This window comes from Calidris pugnax, unplaced genomic scaffold, assembly GCF_001431845.1.
Source record: "Calidris pugnax isolate Ruff unplaced genomic scaffold, ASM143184v1 scaffold13, whole genome shotgun sequence".
NCBI lineage: Eukaryota > Metazoa > Chordata > Aves > Charadriiformes > Scolopacidae > Calidris > Calidris pugnax.
In genome coordinates this window covers 17,963,732-17,979,582 of record NW_015090810.1, presented here as the reverse complement: position 1 = coordinate 17,979,582, position 15,851 = coordinate 17,963,732, and the positions used below count along the sequence as shown (strand labels likewise).

The window sequence follows — 15,851 nt, the reverse complement described above, 5'->3', positions numbered from 1 at the left end:
GGCAGGCAGACCTGCGCTCACCCCGAGTGTCAAAAACGCTCCTGCTGCCCTTGGACGGGCCGGGGCTGGGGGCTCCGGGAGCGGAGGTACCTCCCGGCTCCCCGCAGCGAGGCACAGCCCCACGCTGTGGGGACAACCACCCACCCGCACCACCCTTGTCAGGTGACACCCACCCACACAGGAGCCAGGCGGCTCCCCCCACCACCTGCCGCGCCGGGGCCCGCACCGCCCACCCGCGCCGTGACGCGGCAACAGCCGGCGGCGGCGCAGGCGCGGTGAAGGAGGCGGAGGGCCGAGCCCCGCCCCTCGGTGGCCCCGTGAGCCCCGCTGCCTTCCGTAGCGGGGGAGCAGGGAGGCAGGCGGAGGAGGGCCGGCCGGCCAGTCAGTCAGCCCCTCACCGGCGGGAGAGATGGCGGCGCAGAAGATTAACGAGGCGCTCGAGCACATCGCCAAAGCGGAGAAATAGTGAGCGGAGGGGAGGTCGTAGCGGGAGGGAGGGGGAAAGCTGGCGAGCGGGCGCCATGGCTGCCAGCTCAGCGCCCAGGTTGTCAGGGCCGCCCGCCCGCCCCATGGAGGCGTCGTATCGCCTCCTGCTCGAGCAGGGGCTCGGTAAAGCGGGCTCCTTGCCGCCGCGGCCACCTTCTCCTGCCGCCTCTGACCCCTGGGGCTGCTGTCCGCTAGCTGAGCGCGGCCTCTCGGCACCCCTTCTGCACCCCTGGGCCGCGGCGGGGGACGGCGCTGGGCTCTTGGGAGTTGTAGTTCTCGCCGCCGCTCATGCGGGGAGTGTGGGCCTGGGGGAAACTACAACTCCCGTGATGCCCCGCGCGGAGTGGTGGAGGGGGGGCAGCGCTTGGAGAGGTAGAGGCCCCACGGCGGGGCTGGGGGAGAGACGGCGACGTGAGCCCGGGGGAAGGGGAGGGAGGTGCGGGGCTGGGGGAGGCCGGCACGGCGGGACGGGGAGGATATGGCTGCTTGGCCCCTCTTCTGCCTCGGGGGCCTACAGGGGGTGGGTGCCAAGGGGTCCCCTTCTTCCCCGCACCGCGAGAATAAAGCGGGCCTAGAAGGAGACAGTCGTGTCGGTGAGGCTGTGTGGCTCTGAGGCCTGGAGCCTGAGCAGGTTCCTGAAGGACCATAAAGCTATTATTGCTGTCACCACAAGTAGAAGGCGAGGGGAGTCACGTCTGCTAAAGTTAGGGGGAGAGAGACAAGCGGGAGAAAAGAGGTGTGGGGATTCTGGTGACGAAAAGGGTTAACCTTCCTGTGATGGTGCGGGTTTGTTTGTTTCCTGCCTATGAGAAATGTGCGATTGTTTCTTTTTAGATAGCCTCGAAGGCCTGTACTGACATTCAGCTTGGAGGGCTTAACATCTACATATGATAGTCTTTTAATGTGTATTTTAACACTAAATATAGCCATTTTGCTTATAAGTCTTAATTTCACAGACTACAGTATAGAGATAACAGAGTTGACTAATCCAAAGATGCTGTAATTTTAGTAAGAATAGTAATGGGCCATCTGGAAATCACAGATCAAAAATAACTGTGATAGAGGAGAAACCTCCTCAGGATAAGAAAATCTGTTCCACGGTATCATATTCAAATTACTTGACCAAAAGTGCCTTTAAGCTTATCCTGGAAAGCATTTGAAATAAAAGGCACCTAAACCTCAAATTGTGTGCAGATTAAGCATTGTGTATTTCAGCTTAATGCATTTGGGTAGTTTGCCTGTGCTAAAAATAACACAATATAAAGGCTTCCTTGAGAGTTACATACTGTGGCTTTCATCCATGTAAAACAACAAAACCAACATAGAGTCTATATACAACTGTTTTTCCAAATGAAGCACGTATTAGTTCTGAAGTGTCTGCCTACAACAAATGTGTAAGTGGGCTCTAAAGTTATGGTAATTTTTATATTTGTTTTAGAAGTGTGGAAGTCATAATATTGAAATCAACATTGCCTCACTTCAACAATGACTCACTTCATTTTGCATTGTATGTTTTTCCCTATATATATGTGTCTGTATGTGCACGTGGTGCCAATTAGCATCATGATTCATTGTAGACATATAAAAGATACATGAAGCTTTGTCTTTGTGCTGGTAAGTTAGTTCTTTCATTTGTGTATTCTTTCATTTGTGTATTCATGGAGAGTCTTTGAGACTTCTCAGCAGCAAAAAATTGCTGTAGAGGAACACCGGGAACTTCATGATACGTAACAAAAAATACTGTTAGGTGTTGTGGTATTAGAAATCTTGAGATATGTTGGAGTAGGTGGAAGTATTTTTCTTCTTTTGGCTTCTTAGTGTCGAGGAGCTGGACTTGTGAAGACTCTCTGGGGACAGTAGAAGCTTGTTAGGGCGAGGCGTGTAGCTATGGGAGATCATTGCAGTGCTTTGTGCAATTCCTAGCAATGCCACCGTTTATAATGGCATGTAGGTATTTGCTCCTTGTCAGAGGTAGTCTAAAGTTTTAAATATATCTGAAATGCTTTGAAGGTGAAACAAAATCTTTATTTATTGTTAATAGGCCTTTCTTCTTGTGTTTTAGTCTGAAAACTGGATTCTTAAAGTGGAAGCCAGATTATGACAGCGCAGCAACCGAATATGGGAAGGCAGGTACGTATGGCTGTAGATATAGCCATATACTTTATGGTTTCAAAGTATTCTTTAAGCTTAATCCCTGATAACATTTCACATATTTTCAGAACATTACTGTGTAAGTAAAACTGTTGTGAAGACAAACCAAGATAAAACAACAAAAAATACTGTAAAATAAGTTTCAGATTGTATTTGCAGATCTGGAACAGTTGTAAAAACAGTTTGGTTTTTTTATTACGCTTATAGCTTCTATTTTGTATATTACTGTGTGTGATAAAAATAAAACTTTCCTTCGTTCACTCATCCATCCCCAAATCCTGTGTCTTGACCTACAAAACAATAACTATTTGAGCTGGTTTGAAAACTTCGCTTCTTCATCATCTTATGATCTATGTCCCAACAAAGATTGTCTCAGTGAAGTAGAAGGATTCTGCCAGTAGTTTTTTTTCAGGTTTAGTAAGATCTCTTTCCTCTTTTTTCCACTGCAAGTGTCACACTGAATATAATATTCTTACTAGTTGATTCCTTTATGTTCTTAAATAATTTTCTTCTTTTTGATAATAGTAATTTATCATGGCTTTTTGGCTTCTTACTGTAGGCATTCCTACTCATTCATTTAAGCCTGAATAAAAAAGTATAAACTTGGAAGAACAACTGGAGCATTTATAAATTGGAATTTACTTTAAATCCTACTTTAATATCCTTTCAGTCTAATGGAGATAGAAATACATATTTGTGCCCTGAAGTGGTTGTGTTGAGGAAGTTATAGATATTCTTTGTTGATGGTAGACACATCCATCACTGATTTTGTATAACCTCTAATGATTAAAACTATATACACCTGCATTCCTGCAGTTCTGTAATTAAAAAATAGAATGAGTGAGTTCCAAAATCCAGTTAAACACATTATGCACAATGTGTGCACAGTAATAGTATGGAAGTGCTGTTGACAATAGATGTTTTTAATGTTATCTAAGTGGTTAATGCAGCAAGGAGGACTGTCATGGGATTTTTTTGGGAGAGCTTGGTGAACTGTAGACATTCATTTAAAAATTCTGTTTGCATCTTCAGGTGGCTAAATTCTTGGGCAGAAGTGGTGAAAAAAGGAAAATGGCAAGCTGTAAATAAGAACTTTATTTGATTTCTTGCAGCTGTTGCTTTTAAGAATGCCAAGCAGTTTGACCAGGCAAGGGAAGCCTGTTTACGGGAAGCTGAGGCACATGAAAACAATAAAGCGTATCTTTTCATTGGTTTGTGGTTTTTTTTTTTTTTTCAAGATGCTGATTAGTTGCTACTTAGAATGGGGGAATGGGGGGTGGTGAAAGATGTATTTAATATATATGTGTGTTTTGTCAGTCTAACAAAATTGTCTTCTAAAAGAGTATTCCTGTGTGCTCTGAGTGGGAAAGCTAAAGAACTCTTTTGTTCAAAAAAGATCTGTATTTTTTCCAATAACATCTGGAGTGATAAGATGCTGACCGGTGCCCGAGATGTCTAGGTACTTATTCAGAAATTATTATATTTTTTTAAAAATACCTACAAATGGATAGTATAAACTAAATGCAACTCAAACATTATTGCACTACTTGTAGTAGTATTTGGTAACCCAAAACATGTTTTAAATAAATATGCTTTTTACAACTTTACATGCAGTTATACTTTGGTGTGTTGCACTTATTCTATCCGTCAAAGCTTTATTTTTGACACCTTGCCTACAAATGTAGTGGGTTTTATTTGCCTTTATGAGATTCCTTGCTTTGAAACTAGTACTTGTATAAGATTTTTGCACACTAATAACTTTTCTGCATTATATTTTTGTGACTTTTGTCCTTGACTTTGACAATGTTACTTCCAGTCTCTTCCATGCTGCCAAGTAAGTACAGAAGCACTGAGTAATCTGAAACAAATTTTCTAACATAAGCTACAAGCACGTACTCTCACTTTGATCTTGCTGTAGTAAATGGTATGATTCAAGTGATTTCACTGTTTCAAAGTGAGTTTAATGGAAGCGCAGGCTAGGAGAGTCTGAAAACCTGCAATGGCCATCTGAAGAAGTGATGATTTTGATATTCTTCAGCACCTTTTTGATATAAAATATTTTTTCTTAGATTAACTTTTTGTAATTTTGAAACTCAACACAGTCTTATAAAGAAATTTTTAATTAAGGAGTGCTTCAAAGCAAGCAGATAATGATAAATAATCCAAATATTGCCTGTGAGTTGGATAATGAGAATAGATTTTTAATGGGGAGTGTGGTTGAAGCACTTCATTTGTTGAAGGTAATGTTACGCGTGCACTGTATCATTAAATAACAGAGTTGAAACACCTTCAAAGCATTAAATATTGACAGTGGAGTGATAGCTGATCCATGTTAACTTCTGTTGTTTAACTACAGCTTGCTGAAATGCACTGTGTCTGACTAAATTGTAAATTTTTTCTCTGCAGAGCTTATGAACAAGCTGGCATGATGCTAAAGGTATTTTCATTTACTAGTTTTTATTAAAAAGTTCTGGTTAATAGTGAAAAATATTGTGCACTGGACCATTTTACAAATATATGTAAGTGAATTGCATGCTATAGTGATATTTTTCTGTTGACTCATAGTCCCCACCAATACCCTCACCAGGTTAGGGAAGCGACATTTGTATTTAGAGGGGCAACAAAAATGGTTTCTCTTTTGTAGAAGGGAAGGTGAGGACCTCATGTCAGAGGGTAATGGGAGAGTGATGCTGCTACTGCTCTAAACTACCACAAATTTATGCCTTCCATGAAAGTTTGTTACTTACAAGTGAATTTTTGGGAGTTGGTGGTCAACTTAACTAGCTCTACAAGTTTGTAAATAAAAATCAGAATCTTAATAAATCAGGTACTGCAGTTTGGTTTGACTTGTTTCATTGTACATAAGCGTAATTCCTGACAGCAACACCCCTCTGCCTGTTGCTTTGCAGGAGATGCAGAGACTCCCTGAAGCAGTTCAGCTGATCGAGAAAGCCAGCATGATGTACCTGGAGAATGGGACACCAGATACAGCAGCTATTGCACTGGAGCGGGCTGGAAAGTAAGTCTGTGGTCTTGGTGGCTAGAATGCATGCAGGGCATGCATATGTCTTTGGATTTCTTTCTTGGTTTTGGTGCCTTCAGGTTAAAAAATAATTGAATTTCATCTGAAGAGAAATAATTTATGCTTATTGCAGGTTAATAGAAAATTTGAGCCCAGAGAAGGCTGTGCAGCTCTATCAGCAAGCAGCATCAGTGTTTGAAGTAAGTGGGGGTTTCGGGGGCTCTTTTGTTATTGTTGGTTTGATTTGTTTGTTTGGTTGGTTTTGGTTGGTTTTTTTTTTTTTTTTTCCACGAGCAAAGAATTTTCCAGTCCCAGAAAGTAGATGAAGAAGAGTGAATTGGTGTTTAGGGTCAACTATAAAGTTAAGAAAAAACCCAAGATTAGGTTCTAAATTATTTTCCTTCTTTTCACATCAGTGGCTGAGTAATAAAGCTGAAGGCTTCTTAGGCTGTAAAGAAGGAGGTTATTAAAGTTAGAAATCAGTTTGCTTTGCCTTTTTCTCGGTTTGAGACTTGACTGAATCTGAATTTTGTGTGTTCTCAACCTGTTCTGCCTCTTGTTGGGCAGCCTGGAGGATAGGGAACGTGGATGCAGTTGAGTCCTTGAGTCCAAAATAGTTTGAAATCTTTGAAGACACAGAAGAAAAGAGTTTGCTTGATACTCTACGCATCCCATGAGCAGATGGTTTGCTTTTTTGCTACTGCCTTTGGTGTACTTCTCTATTGTCAGTTGTCACGTTTCCAGATTAGCAAGTTTGCATTAATGTTACTTTGCTCTGTAGATCCCTGCAGGAGCTGGCTGTGGGACTTGGTGTACCAATGCTCTTCATGTTGCCCTTGAGTATGTGAACTGCTGATACAGTAATTAGCAGTTGTTCTTAGATTAAGGTCTAATGGTTCTGGTTCTATGTAAATGAAATACAAATGCATGAATTCTTTTTGTTCTTCTCTAGAATGAAGAACGTTTACGGCAAGCGTTAGAAATGTTAGGGAAGGCATCAAGACTTCTAGTCAGAGGACGCAGGTATAGCTTTATGCCTTTTTTTTCCCCTCCCTTAAATGTAATTGAAACTGTAATAGTAATATTTATTGGCTTTTTTTCTTGCTGTTGTTGGATTATACTGTTACTTAATTCTTCTTTGATATGCACTTCAAACTAAAATTCAGTTTCTGTGGGATATGCCATGTTCACCCAGGATCCACCTGTTTTGTATTCTGGGATGGGAGAATGTGGGCTGTAAGGCTTTGTTTCCTTTAAGAAATTATCTGGATTTCTAACTCAACTTTTAAGACACTTTATATTTCACTGCAGAATTGTAGTCAGAAAAGGAAATTTATAAAGAAACGTGAAAGTCTTTCTATTAAAGTGAGTCAACAAATCTGAAAGACTTGGTTGCTCTTACTTTATAGCTCATGCTATTACTAATTTCTAGAAGTTTATTATGACGATTAAAAATTATTCAAACTCAAAAGCAGTTACTATGACTTAATAATGATAATTTGTGGATATCAGACTTATTGATGGCTTATAGTAACCTCATGAGATACAGAAATCTCTTAGGGTGCGTAACAAGGCATTCATCTTACAAAATGTTGTGAAAAATGAAGTTTCTCTGAATGAATACCAGAGTTGGTCTTAGCTTGCATGTAGCCAAAAGGAATTGCTGACTATGTATTTCCTAACCTACTCTGTTATTAAGATCTACTGATGATTTTTAGTTGTACTGCTTTTTACTCCAGTAGTCTTGCCGATATATTAGTTAAACAGTTTGTAATTAGTCTCAGTTTAATTATGCTATATTCCTGGCACTGATACTCCTGTTTCTTGGTTTTTCAGATTAGACGAGGCTGCATTGTCTCTTCAAAAGGAAAAAAGTATTTATAAGGAAATTGAAAATTACCCAACATGCTATAAGGTAAATTCTATGAGGTAATTTCTGATAGTGCATTTCAAATTTTTCAGGGTAACTAGTAACAGCTGACATCTCACTGACAATATGTACCTCTTCATTTAGGGATAAGTTTCTTGCTCAATGATTAGAATTCATGGTAGTGCATGTTTCCACAACCTCTAACTGTGCTTTTTTCACTACTATGATGTTGAAGATAAGATGCTGTTACTTACAGGACCTGTCAATATCAACAAACACATAAAAAATAAAGATGTTGTAAACAATAGCAAACCACACAGACTGTTATTGGTGCAACAGTTCATTGCAATATTATACAAGACAATCTTTTTCATACCACCGGAGGATATGGCTCACTATTTTTTCACTATGATGTTCTGAATCATAGCAGATCATAATGACCTTTTTCATGCTAAATGTTATCAGTCCAATATTTTTCTCATATTTCTACTGTTAATTTCTACAGAATCATGAGATTGGTTTTTTTTGTTGTTGTTGTTTTTGTTTAGAAAACTATTGCTCAAGTCTTAGTTCATCTTCACAGAAATGATTACGTTGCTGCGGAAAGATGTGTGAGGGAAAGCTATAGGTAAGTCTATTTCATGGCTTATGATTTTAAACTGAATGTTTCATTAATGTACATCTGCTCTTGTGATAGAGCATGGAAACACTGTCTGTCTGGGAACTGTAAGCCTGGACTTCTGTTGACTTACAGTACAATAATGGCATTCCCTTAAGTATTCTACTTAAACAGTTTTTTTAGTGAAATGGCTTGAACATATGTGTAAGTTAAATTGAACTTTATTTTTAGAAAGAATCTTTCAAGATTAATCTTTAAACATCTTGCTCATGTTTTCCAAGTCTTGAATTTGTGCTTTATATGTAGAAACTTACTACAGAATTTTTCTGTATGTAAAGTAAAGGAAGAGTTTATTGACTAGTCAGCAAAAGGTAAAAAATCCTAATACTCTTTTTGTCTGTTTTATGACTGTGGTCTGTTCTCAGCATGCAAACTAACATTGTTGAAAGTTTAATTTTGTGGATGTTATCCATGTACTTGGAGGAATCAAAATGGCTATAGGTGGTTTTGTGGAAAAAGCAGTCCATCAGATTCTTACAAGCTGCTTGGTCTTCTGCTATTAACCAGCAGTACTTAAAGATAGAATAGCTGAGTGTCAAGTAGATTACTGAAACACCCTAAATTAATTCTTAATTTCCTTCAGTATACCAGGATTTAATGGGAGTGAAGACTGTGCAGCATTAGAGCAACTTTTAGAAGGGTATGACCAGCAAGACCAGGATCAAGTTTCTGAAGTCTGTAATTTGCCACTGTTCAAATACATGGACAATGATGTAAGTAGGCAGTTCCTGTGTATTTTTTTTAATAATACTTTAGCTTGTTCAGATTGAGAGAGAGGTTTTTTTTCTCTCGTAGAGGAAAATAAGAAGAGCAGCGTCCATGTATTTATTGTTACTTGCTCTGTCATCCTACCCTGTGCCTGGGAACTTAATGTATTCTTTTACTTTGCTGCCTGCCAATGTAAATTCCCACATCGCTGTTCCTTTCAGATGGTGGGAAGGCTTAGGTGAAAGAGCAGTTTATTACGGATTTGCTGAGTGAGTTTGAGTAGACTAAATTTCAGTTCCCTTCTGTTTGGTTCCTTAGGGGCCAGAACAGTGTGCTGCTTGTGCTTTGTCTCAGAAATACTGTATAACTGGTATGCACGCGTAAACATGGCAGAATATCATGTCTGCAGGATGGCAGTGTTCAATGTTTTGGGTTTTATTTTTTTCAGCACTTACTCCTTAGCAAGGTACTAATTAGTGAAAGACTTTATTTTTAAAAAAAAAAATTTTAAGGAAGTAGTTGTGCCCCTCTCCCTTTCCTTTTTTTTTTTTTTTAATTGTACTTTTAAATTGTAGGAAGTATAAGGATAGGAAAAGTGTGGAGTAAAGGAGACATCCATCTGTGCCAAACTTTGTGACAGTATTGACTAATATTACTTTGTTACTCTGTTGGATGGTAAAAATTAAGGTACTAGTCTTACTGAAAAAACACTTGTGAGAGTTTTTACATGAACTTTTACTAGAAAATGTATGCAGAGCTACATACTGAAAAAAGATTTTCTTTTTAAAATAAAGTTTGAACCACAGAAGCTGTAGTAAGTATGTGGCCAAATTATTCTATAATAAGCAGTATCAATATAGATCTCTCATCCCATTGTCAAGAGTGTTTGAGGAACCAATGTTAGGCTTAGTCTAAGCTGGAAAAATAAGATTTGAAAGTAGCAACGATCTGTGTTCTGTACGGAATGTTACCTGCTTGTTTGTTCTGAGTGTCAGTCAATTCTGTGCAGTGTAATTCAACAAGATTTTACTTGTGTGGTGGTACAGAAATTAAACTTGCCTTTTTATTGTTAGTATGCCAAGCTTGGTCTTACCTTGGTGGTCCCAGGAGGTGGCATCAAGAAGAAATCACCAAACGCTGCACAGGACAAAGCAAGAGGACCAGCTGCAGTGGGCTCTCATGCCGAAGAGGAAGAGGATGAATATTCTGGTGGACTATGTTAGCTACAGAAATAGGTTGTCATAAATATCTGACTTATTTGTGATGTTGAGCATATCCAAAGGTACCAGATTTACCAGAGCTTCATTGCAATTGTGATATGGGAATGCTAATATTAACTTGGCAGCTTCTGGGTACAATAGAGGAGAAAAAGCATGATTGTACCTATCATCTTGAAGTATTTTTTGGACTCCATTTCTTACCTGGTAGGAACTTCCTCAGGGCCCTGCCTTCAGTTGATGGGAAAGAACTGAGAGAAATTTTTACTTAAAGCACAGTTTAAAAGAAACCAAAATCCCAGAAGCACTGGAGTTGGGAGAGCGGTACAAAAATTGAAGTGCTGGATTTCAATAGCTGACACTTTTTGGTCCCACTAATGTGTTTGTTTTCTGAGTTATATGTGTTCATTCATCTGACTAATTATCTCCTGCTTAACACCGTTTGAGGCAGACTGTGCCAGGCAGGATTTTTCACTAGTATAAACACTAGGGGGAGCATTCAGTTTATTTTCAACATGTTTTTACTCCACTTGGAATATTATTTTAATACCTTATTCTTTGCAAGCAGTATCCATGTGGGTGGAAAATAATAAGTCAACTAGTTTGAAGCTATCTTGGAAGTTTAAAAGTACACACACACCTTTCATCTCAAGAACTTTATTGGCCTGAAGTCTTTGGAAATGAATGTGTGCATAGTTTGTAATGTGCAACTTGGGAATGGAAGGAGTGGACAACCTGTCTTAGCAGTGATTCTGGAGCACGCCATAACCAAAAAAGAAACTGACGGTAGCAGGTAACATGCATTGAATATAAAGCTCTGAAGACAATGTTTAACAAAAACTTAGGTGCAATGTTTAAATGATATGTTTGAGTTCACGAGTGTTCTAGGTGTTTATTTACTGATCAATATGCTGGTCTACAAAGACATTTCATTCTTTCATATTTTCAAAGCATAGAACAGCTATCTTTCAAATGGCATTTTTGAAGCTCGTTAAGAATCCAAGTAAGCAAATTTTAATGCGTCTTCTCTATTTGCTTTCAAGTCATCATGTGTTTTACAAGGTTCTGTAGTGTCTTAAATTCAATCATTTTATGCTTAAATGTTGACAACAATGCAAGTTGTACCTGTGGTCCGTTTCTTCAGAAGAACCTAATCAAGATCTGCACTATGGTGAGATCACTTGGAATCTAGCAGGGATATGTATGCAATATGTGATGCCCAAAGTTCAATAAACAATAGACCAAAAGCACAGCGTAAATGTTGGTCCAGTGTCTGCCATATTAAAGAATTGGATATCTTCAAAAATATGTCTGGCGTATATGTGATGTCTGACATCAGTATGTCAGACATAATTGTGATGAAGGGAAACTTGTAGAGGGTTAATACTGACTTTCCTTGGGGTGGATAGTACTCAATGGCATTGTGATGGGTGAACAAGCTACGGCATGATTTGCAGGCAGGCCTGCTGTAAGTCACCTTATTCAATTTAATGGGTGTTCAAAAAGCAGTTTTGTCTCTGTATTATGTAATAATCAGCTTGGATTTTAAAGCTACTTTAGACTACACTAGAGTAGTTCTGTACTGACAGGTAATTTCCCTTTGTTATTAATGGTATATATAGAAGTTTTTGCACTTCTATAAAATTGTCTAAATGAAAATTTGGGAGTAAAATTGCTTTTCTCTGATTACAAGTATACATGAAAGATGGTTTTGAAGATTTTCCTCTTTTTTTCACCATTGGAGTAACTCACTTGCAAGTTTACTTAACTTTTACCTTCTGTGTGTGTTCCTGAGGGTGACCATGCACTTCTTATGGGGAGTCTTTATCACAAGTAGAAAAAGCCTGCACACGTAGGAGCACTGGAAACACTAAGTCATTTTCTTCAAGTTTTTCCTGCTACTTCCAATTCTGAAATAAATTTTGTTGAATTGTCCCAAGGAATCTCCTTTTTCGTGTGTGTGAACAGTTGTACATATCTGAGAAGACAACATGCGTAAGAAGAAAAATTGGGAGCCTTGTGTGCTTCTGTGAAAGAATTTGCAGACTTTATTTAAACTGTGCTTGTAACACTAGCAGGCCCTTAAAACAAAAATTAAAATTTGTGCATTAGATTCTTAAAGAGTTCTTTTCATATTGCCAAAAAAACGTAAAAGATGTGCAATACTGTTCCCAAGCCTCCCCAGCTTTTTTCTCTTTTCCCTATGCCAAGTGTGGAAAATCTGGGACAAAAGTAACTTGTACTACACAGGTTAAGCTGCCATTGAATTGAAAGGGGCTTCTCTGAATCTTAGTAGAACTTAATCTTTGATTGCAATGTTGCTGCAAAGAGCAAATCTGCAGAAATTGAAGTATCTGAAAATAAGATGGTCTATTTTATATAACTTATTCTCCTATTTTAGGCAATGAAATTGTGATAGGAAGGTTAACTGCCTTTTAGTAAATGTTTAACTATACAAGAAGCTGTCTGTATATTCTGTGTTAGTGTTTGTTTCTATCTTCCAAAGCAATTTGCACTCATGTAAATATCATTTTAGTGATTTAAAGTGGAAAATATACCATTTACAGCAAGAAAGTTTCCAAAGTCAATGTTGACTGTAAGAAAAATAAATTATGCATGAAGGCTGAGTGATGGCCAATGCAATGTATGTGTAAAATCAGAAGATTTCTAAATTATCTGTAACTTAAGACTCAGTATGGCCAAGTGCAGTGTGAAACCTGTGCTTTATTTGTTCTTTTTCCAAATCTGTGGTGTATTAGAGTACAAAATGTGTTTGTAACAGATCTACCACTGCTGCTTCTTCAGAAGAGGCTGTGTGTTTCACCAACATGAAAAATAAAACGTGAAATTAATACATTTGTGCTAGCTTTCCCTGTTGTTGATCAGCTCCTACTGAGCACCACCATTTGAAAATGAATATTCTTTTTTTAATCTCAAGCAGATTTGGTGTGTGACCATTTGTCTGCAGATCCTGTCACCGAGTGTTGGAGGTACATTATGTGATCCAGGACTAAGCCTTGGGAACTTACTGGCTCAGGTTTGAGTGTTGAAAGTCAGTGGTGTCCAACCTTTGTGGCTTGTTCACTAGATATTTGCTTACAGCCCATTTCATTTATCCTGTGGGCTTTGGTTTTCTAACTGACCTTTTCCTGCCTTTCTGCTGGCTTTCATTATTTGAGGTAGTAACACATCTCGGGCAATTCTGTCCACTCAGAATAAAAAGGGGGTGTGTGTCTGTGTTGCCTCTGATGATTGTGATGTTTTGGTAGTTCGCTCACTTCCCAAAAGGAAGGCATTCAGAAGACAAAGATGTTATATTGGGTGATTGTCAAACCTAAATTTGTTGTCTTTAACAACATGAAATAGAAATAATTGATTGTGGAGTCCCTGGTCTTCCTTAATCTTGGCTAATTATTCAAGGCATAGTTATGATTTTAAAAAAAGGCTGTGTTTCTAATGATGATGGAGGACACAGATTCCTTTATTTGCCATGGAGTAGAACAACTTGTTTCCGTAATTGGGCTGATTGAATGTGTAGCAAACTCTTGAAGCCTTCAGGAAAAATACACAAATATGCTCTAAGATTCAGCTGAACATGCTGAAATCCAGAAAGGACTGAGAACGTTAATGGGAGCGTCATTTTACTTATGTGATAAAATGTCACTGGTGTATATTTAAGCAGGTGTATAAATTAACATAGGGTTGTGGTTTTTTTTTCCCTCCCAAAGATTAATTTGTAATTCTGTTACAGATTTGGGGGAGGAGGGTGGAGATTTTCTTTTAAAGCAGGGATGTTACTTGTATTTGAATGAAAACTTATTCTGTTAAAAGTATATAAAATAAGTAGGTTTCTATATGTGCTGAATTCATGCAGAAATACTGAAGAGGGTGGGGGCATTTGAAGTATAAATGTGAAAATTAAGACTGCTACATTCATTGGAGATAATTAATCATATTTATCATGAGTCAAATTTTCAAAGCTGTTTTTGTCCATGGGAACGTAAGCTTGTCGTCATTATTCAGTTGGATCCAGTGGGGATCAACATGTCAAAAGCCATATGTCTTTACACGATTTAAGGATGTGAACTCTGTAATTGTTTGGAGACTTCATCATTGCAGAAAAATCACATTTTCTACCATTTTAAAACTTGCTGGAATACTTGAAGGCTGAAGACTGGCACTGAAGTTCTTCAGCATGACAGGAATCATCCCTTGGACACTATGAATAAGCAGCTGTGAAAATGATAAGAACTAAGCTGCTCTTGGAGGAAAAAACCCACCTTTAAAAAAAAAATTATCTATGTCTATAATAAGCAATGAACTTTTCTGGATGTAGGAAATCTCAGAGGTCCTTTCCAACCATGGTGATTCTGTGAAATAGAAAAAAAGAAGCCCTCTTCAACCCCAACAACTGTAGTAGTGGTAATAAAATTGGAGCAAGGAGATGTAACGTTTCAGAGCAGGTGGGAACCACTTAGCATCAGTGGCTGTGTGAGTGTGAGCAGGGTTATTAATGTCCCAGCTAATGGTGTGTAGAGGTGTGCTGGTGTCCTCTCCCTGTTTCCTGCCCCCCCCAGCTCCTGCTCAGGCCTCGGCCACCGTGGCCATCACAACATCAGTTGTGATAACTTGCACCTGGACTTTGGGGGATGGCTGGCAACACAGCCATACCGTGGCCATCACATCAGTTGTGATTACTTGCACCTGGACTTTGGGGGATGACAGCCATAACACTGTCTGGAGCGGGGACCTAGAAATTCTGTTTCCATGAGAATATGACTCTAGGTCAATTATCTTACTGTATAAATAGTGGACAGCCCAAGAGCCCTTTGAGTTCTCCTGTACGGCAGTGGGCTGCACGCCAGGATCTTCCCTTTTGTGAAGATGCTCACTTAAGGTTCTGCACCTCAAGGTTGAGAGATTCCTTGCCGCAACAGGTTCTCGGTAAGTGACTAACAGCATGCTACACTTAGAAATCTTAGCTAAGTAATGTAAAGGATTGATTGTGCATATATAATCCTTTAGACATAAACCGTTGACCAAGTCTGGGACTAGGACTGGATCCAGCTGCACCTAGACTCCTCTCTGAGAAGGAGTTTAGAAAGCAAGGGGGTCCTTTCTGAACCTCGTGACTCAACGGGAGGGTCTCCCTGGCAGCTTGTCTGACCCTGTCCTCTATGCAGTAAATAATAGAGTGTACCCTGACATCGAATCTCATAAAACACTATTGCATTTACTACTGGTTTTATTGCACTTACTACTGGTTTTGTTAAATCACTTTTTCACCTTAATAAATATTTCACTACTTTACTCTAACCAGTCAAGTGAATTGCTCCGTCCGCAACAAGGGGCTGGCATCCCCAGGAGCTGGGCTCACCTCTTCCTGTACCTTAGTACCTGTAGGAGATGATGTGTACACGTGCTGTATCTGACCACCTCCCAAAAGGCCGCTGGGTCTTTGATCCAGAGCTGTTGCCCTTCAGCCGTGATTCCCAGTGGGCCCGTGGTGCAGCAGCGTGGCCTCCAGCCTGGAACGGGAGCGAGAGGCAGCTGCAGGGCTGCACGTACGTTTGGAGAACGTATGGCTGCTGTTGGATCATCTGCTGAGTCCCGAGGGAGCAGCAGTAGTGAGCGTGGCCGGGCTCCGAGGTGCTCGCTGCTGGGATGTTGACGGGTGTGCAACCAGTTTAGATCACTCGAAGGACACGTTTTGATAAC

At 39.7% G+C, this 15,851-nt stretch overlaps 1 protein-coding gene across 1 annotated transcript; it reads left to right on the top strand.

Annotated features, from left to right (window-relative positions):
- Positions 1–297: 297 nt before the first annotated feature.
- NAPG (N-ethylmaleimide-sensitive factor attachment protein, gamma) lies at positions 298–12,990 on the top strand. The gene is made up of 12 exons (XM_014938647.1): positions 298–465; positions 2,549–2,616; positions 3,750–3,834; positions 4,454–4,471; positions 5,044–5,074; positions 5,547–5,656; positions 5,793–5,859; positions 6,612–6,682; positions 7,496–7,574; positions 8,078–8,157; positions 8,792–8,921; positions 9,990–12,990. The coding sequence occupies exons 1-12, from the start codon at positions 410–412 to the stop codon at positions 10,137–10,139; spliced, it is 945 nt and encodes a 314-aa protein (XP_014794133.1). The 5' UTR covers positions 298–409; the 3' UTR covers positions 10,140–12,990.
- The last annotated feature ends 2,861 nt before the right edge of the window (positions 12,991–15,851 follow it).

Excerpts from the sequence above, each read along its gene's own strand:
- NAPG (XM_014938647.1), top strand. The coding sequence starts at position 410 with ATGGCGGCGCAGAAGATTAACGAGGCGCTCGAGCACATCGCCAAAGCG. Across the intron at positions 5,657-5,792 it reads GCACTGGAGCGGGCTGGAAA|GTTAATAGAAAATTTGAGCC; the intron begins GTAAGTCTGTGG and ends TGCTTATTGCAG. Across the intron at positions 8,158-8,791 it reads TGTGTGAGGGAAAGCTATAG|TATACCAGGATTTAATGGGA; the intron begins GTAAGTCTATTT and ends AATTTCCTTCAG.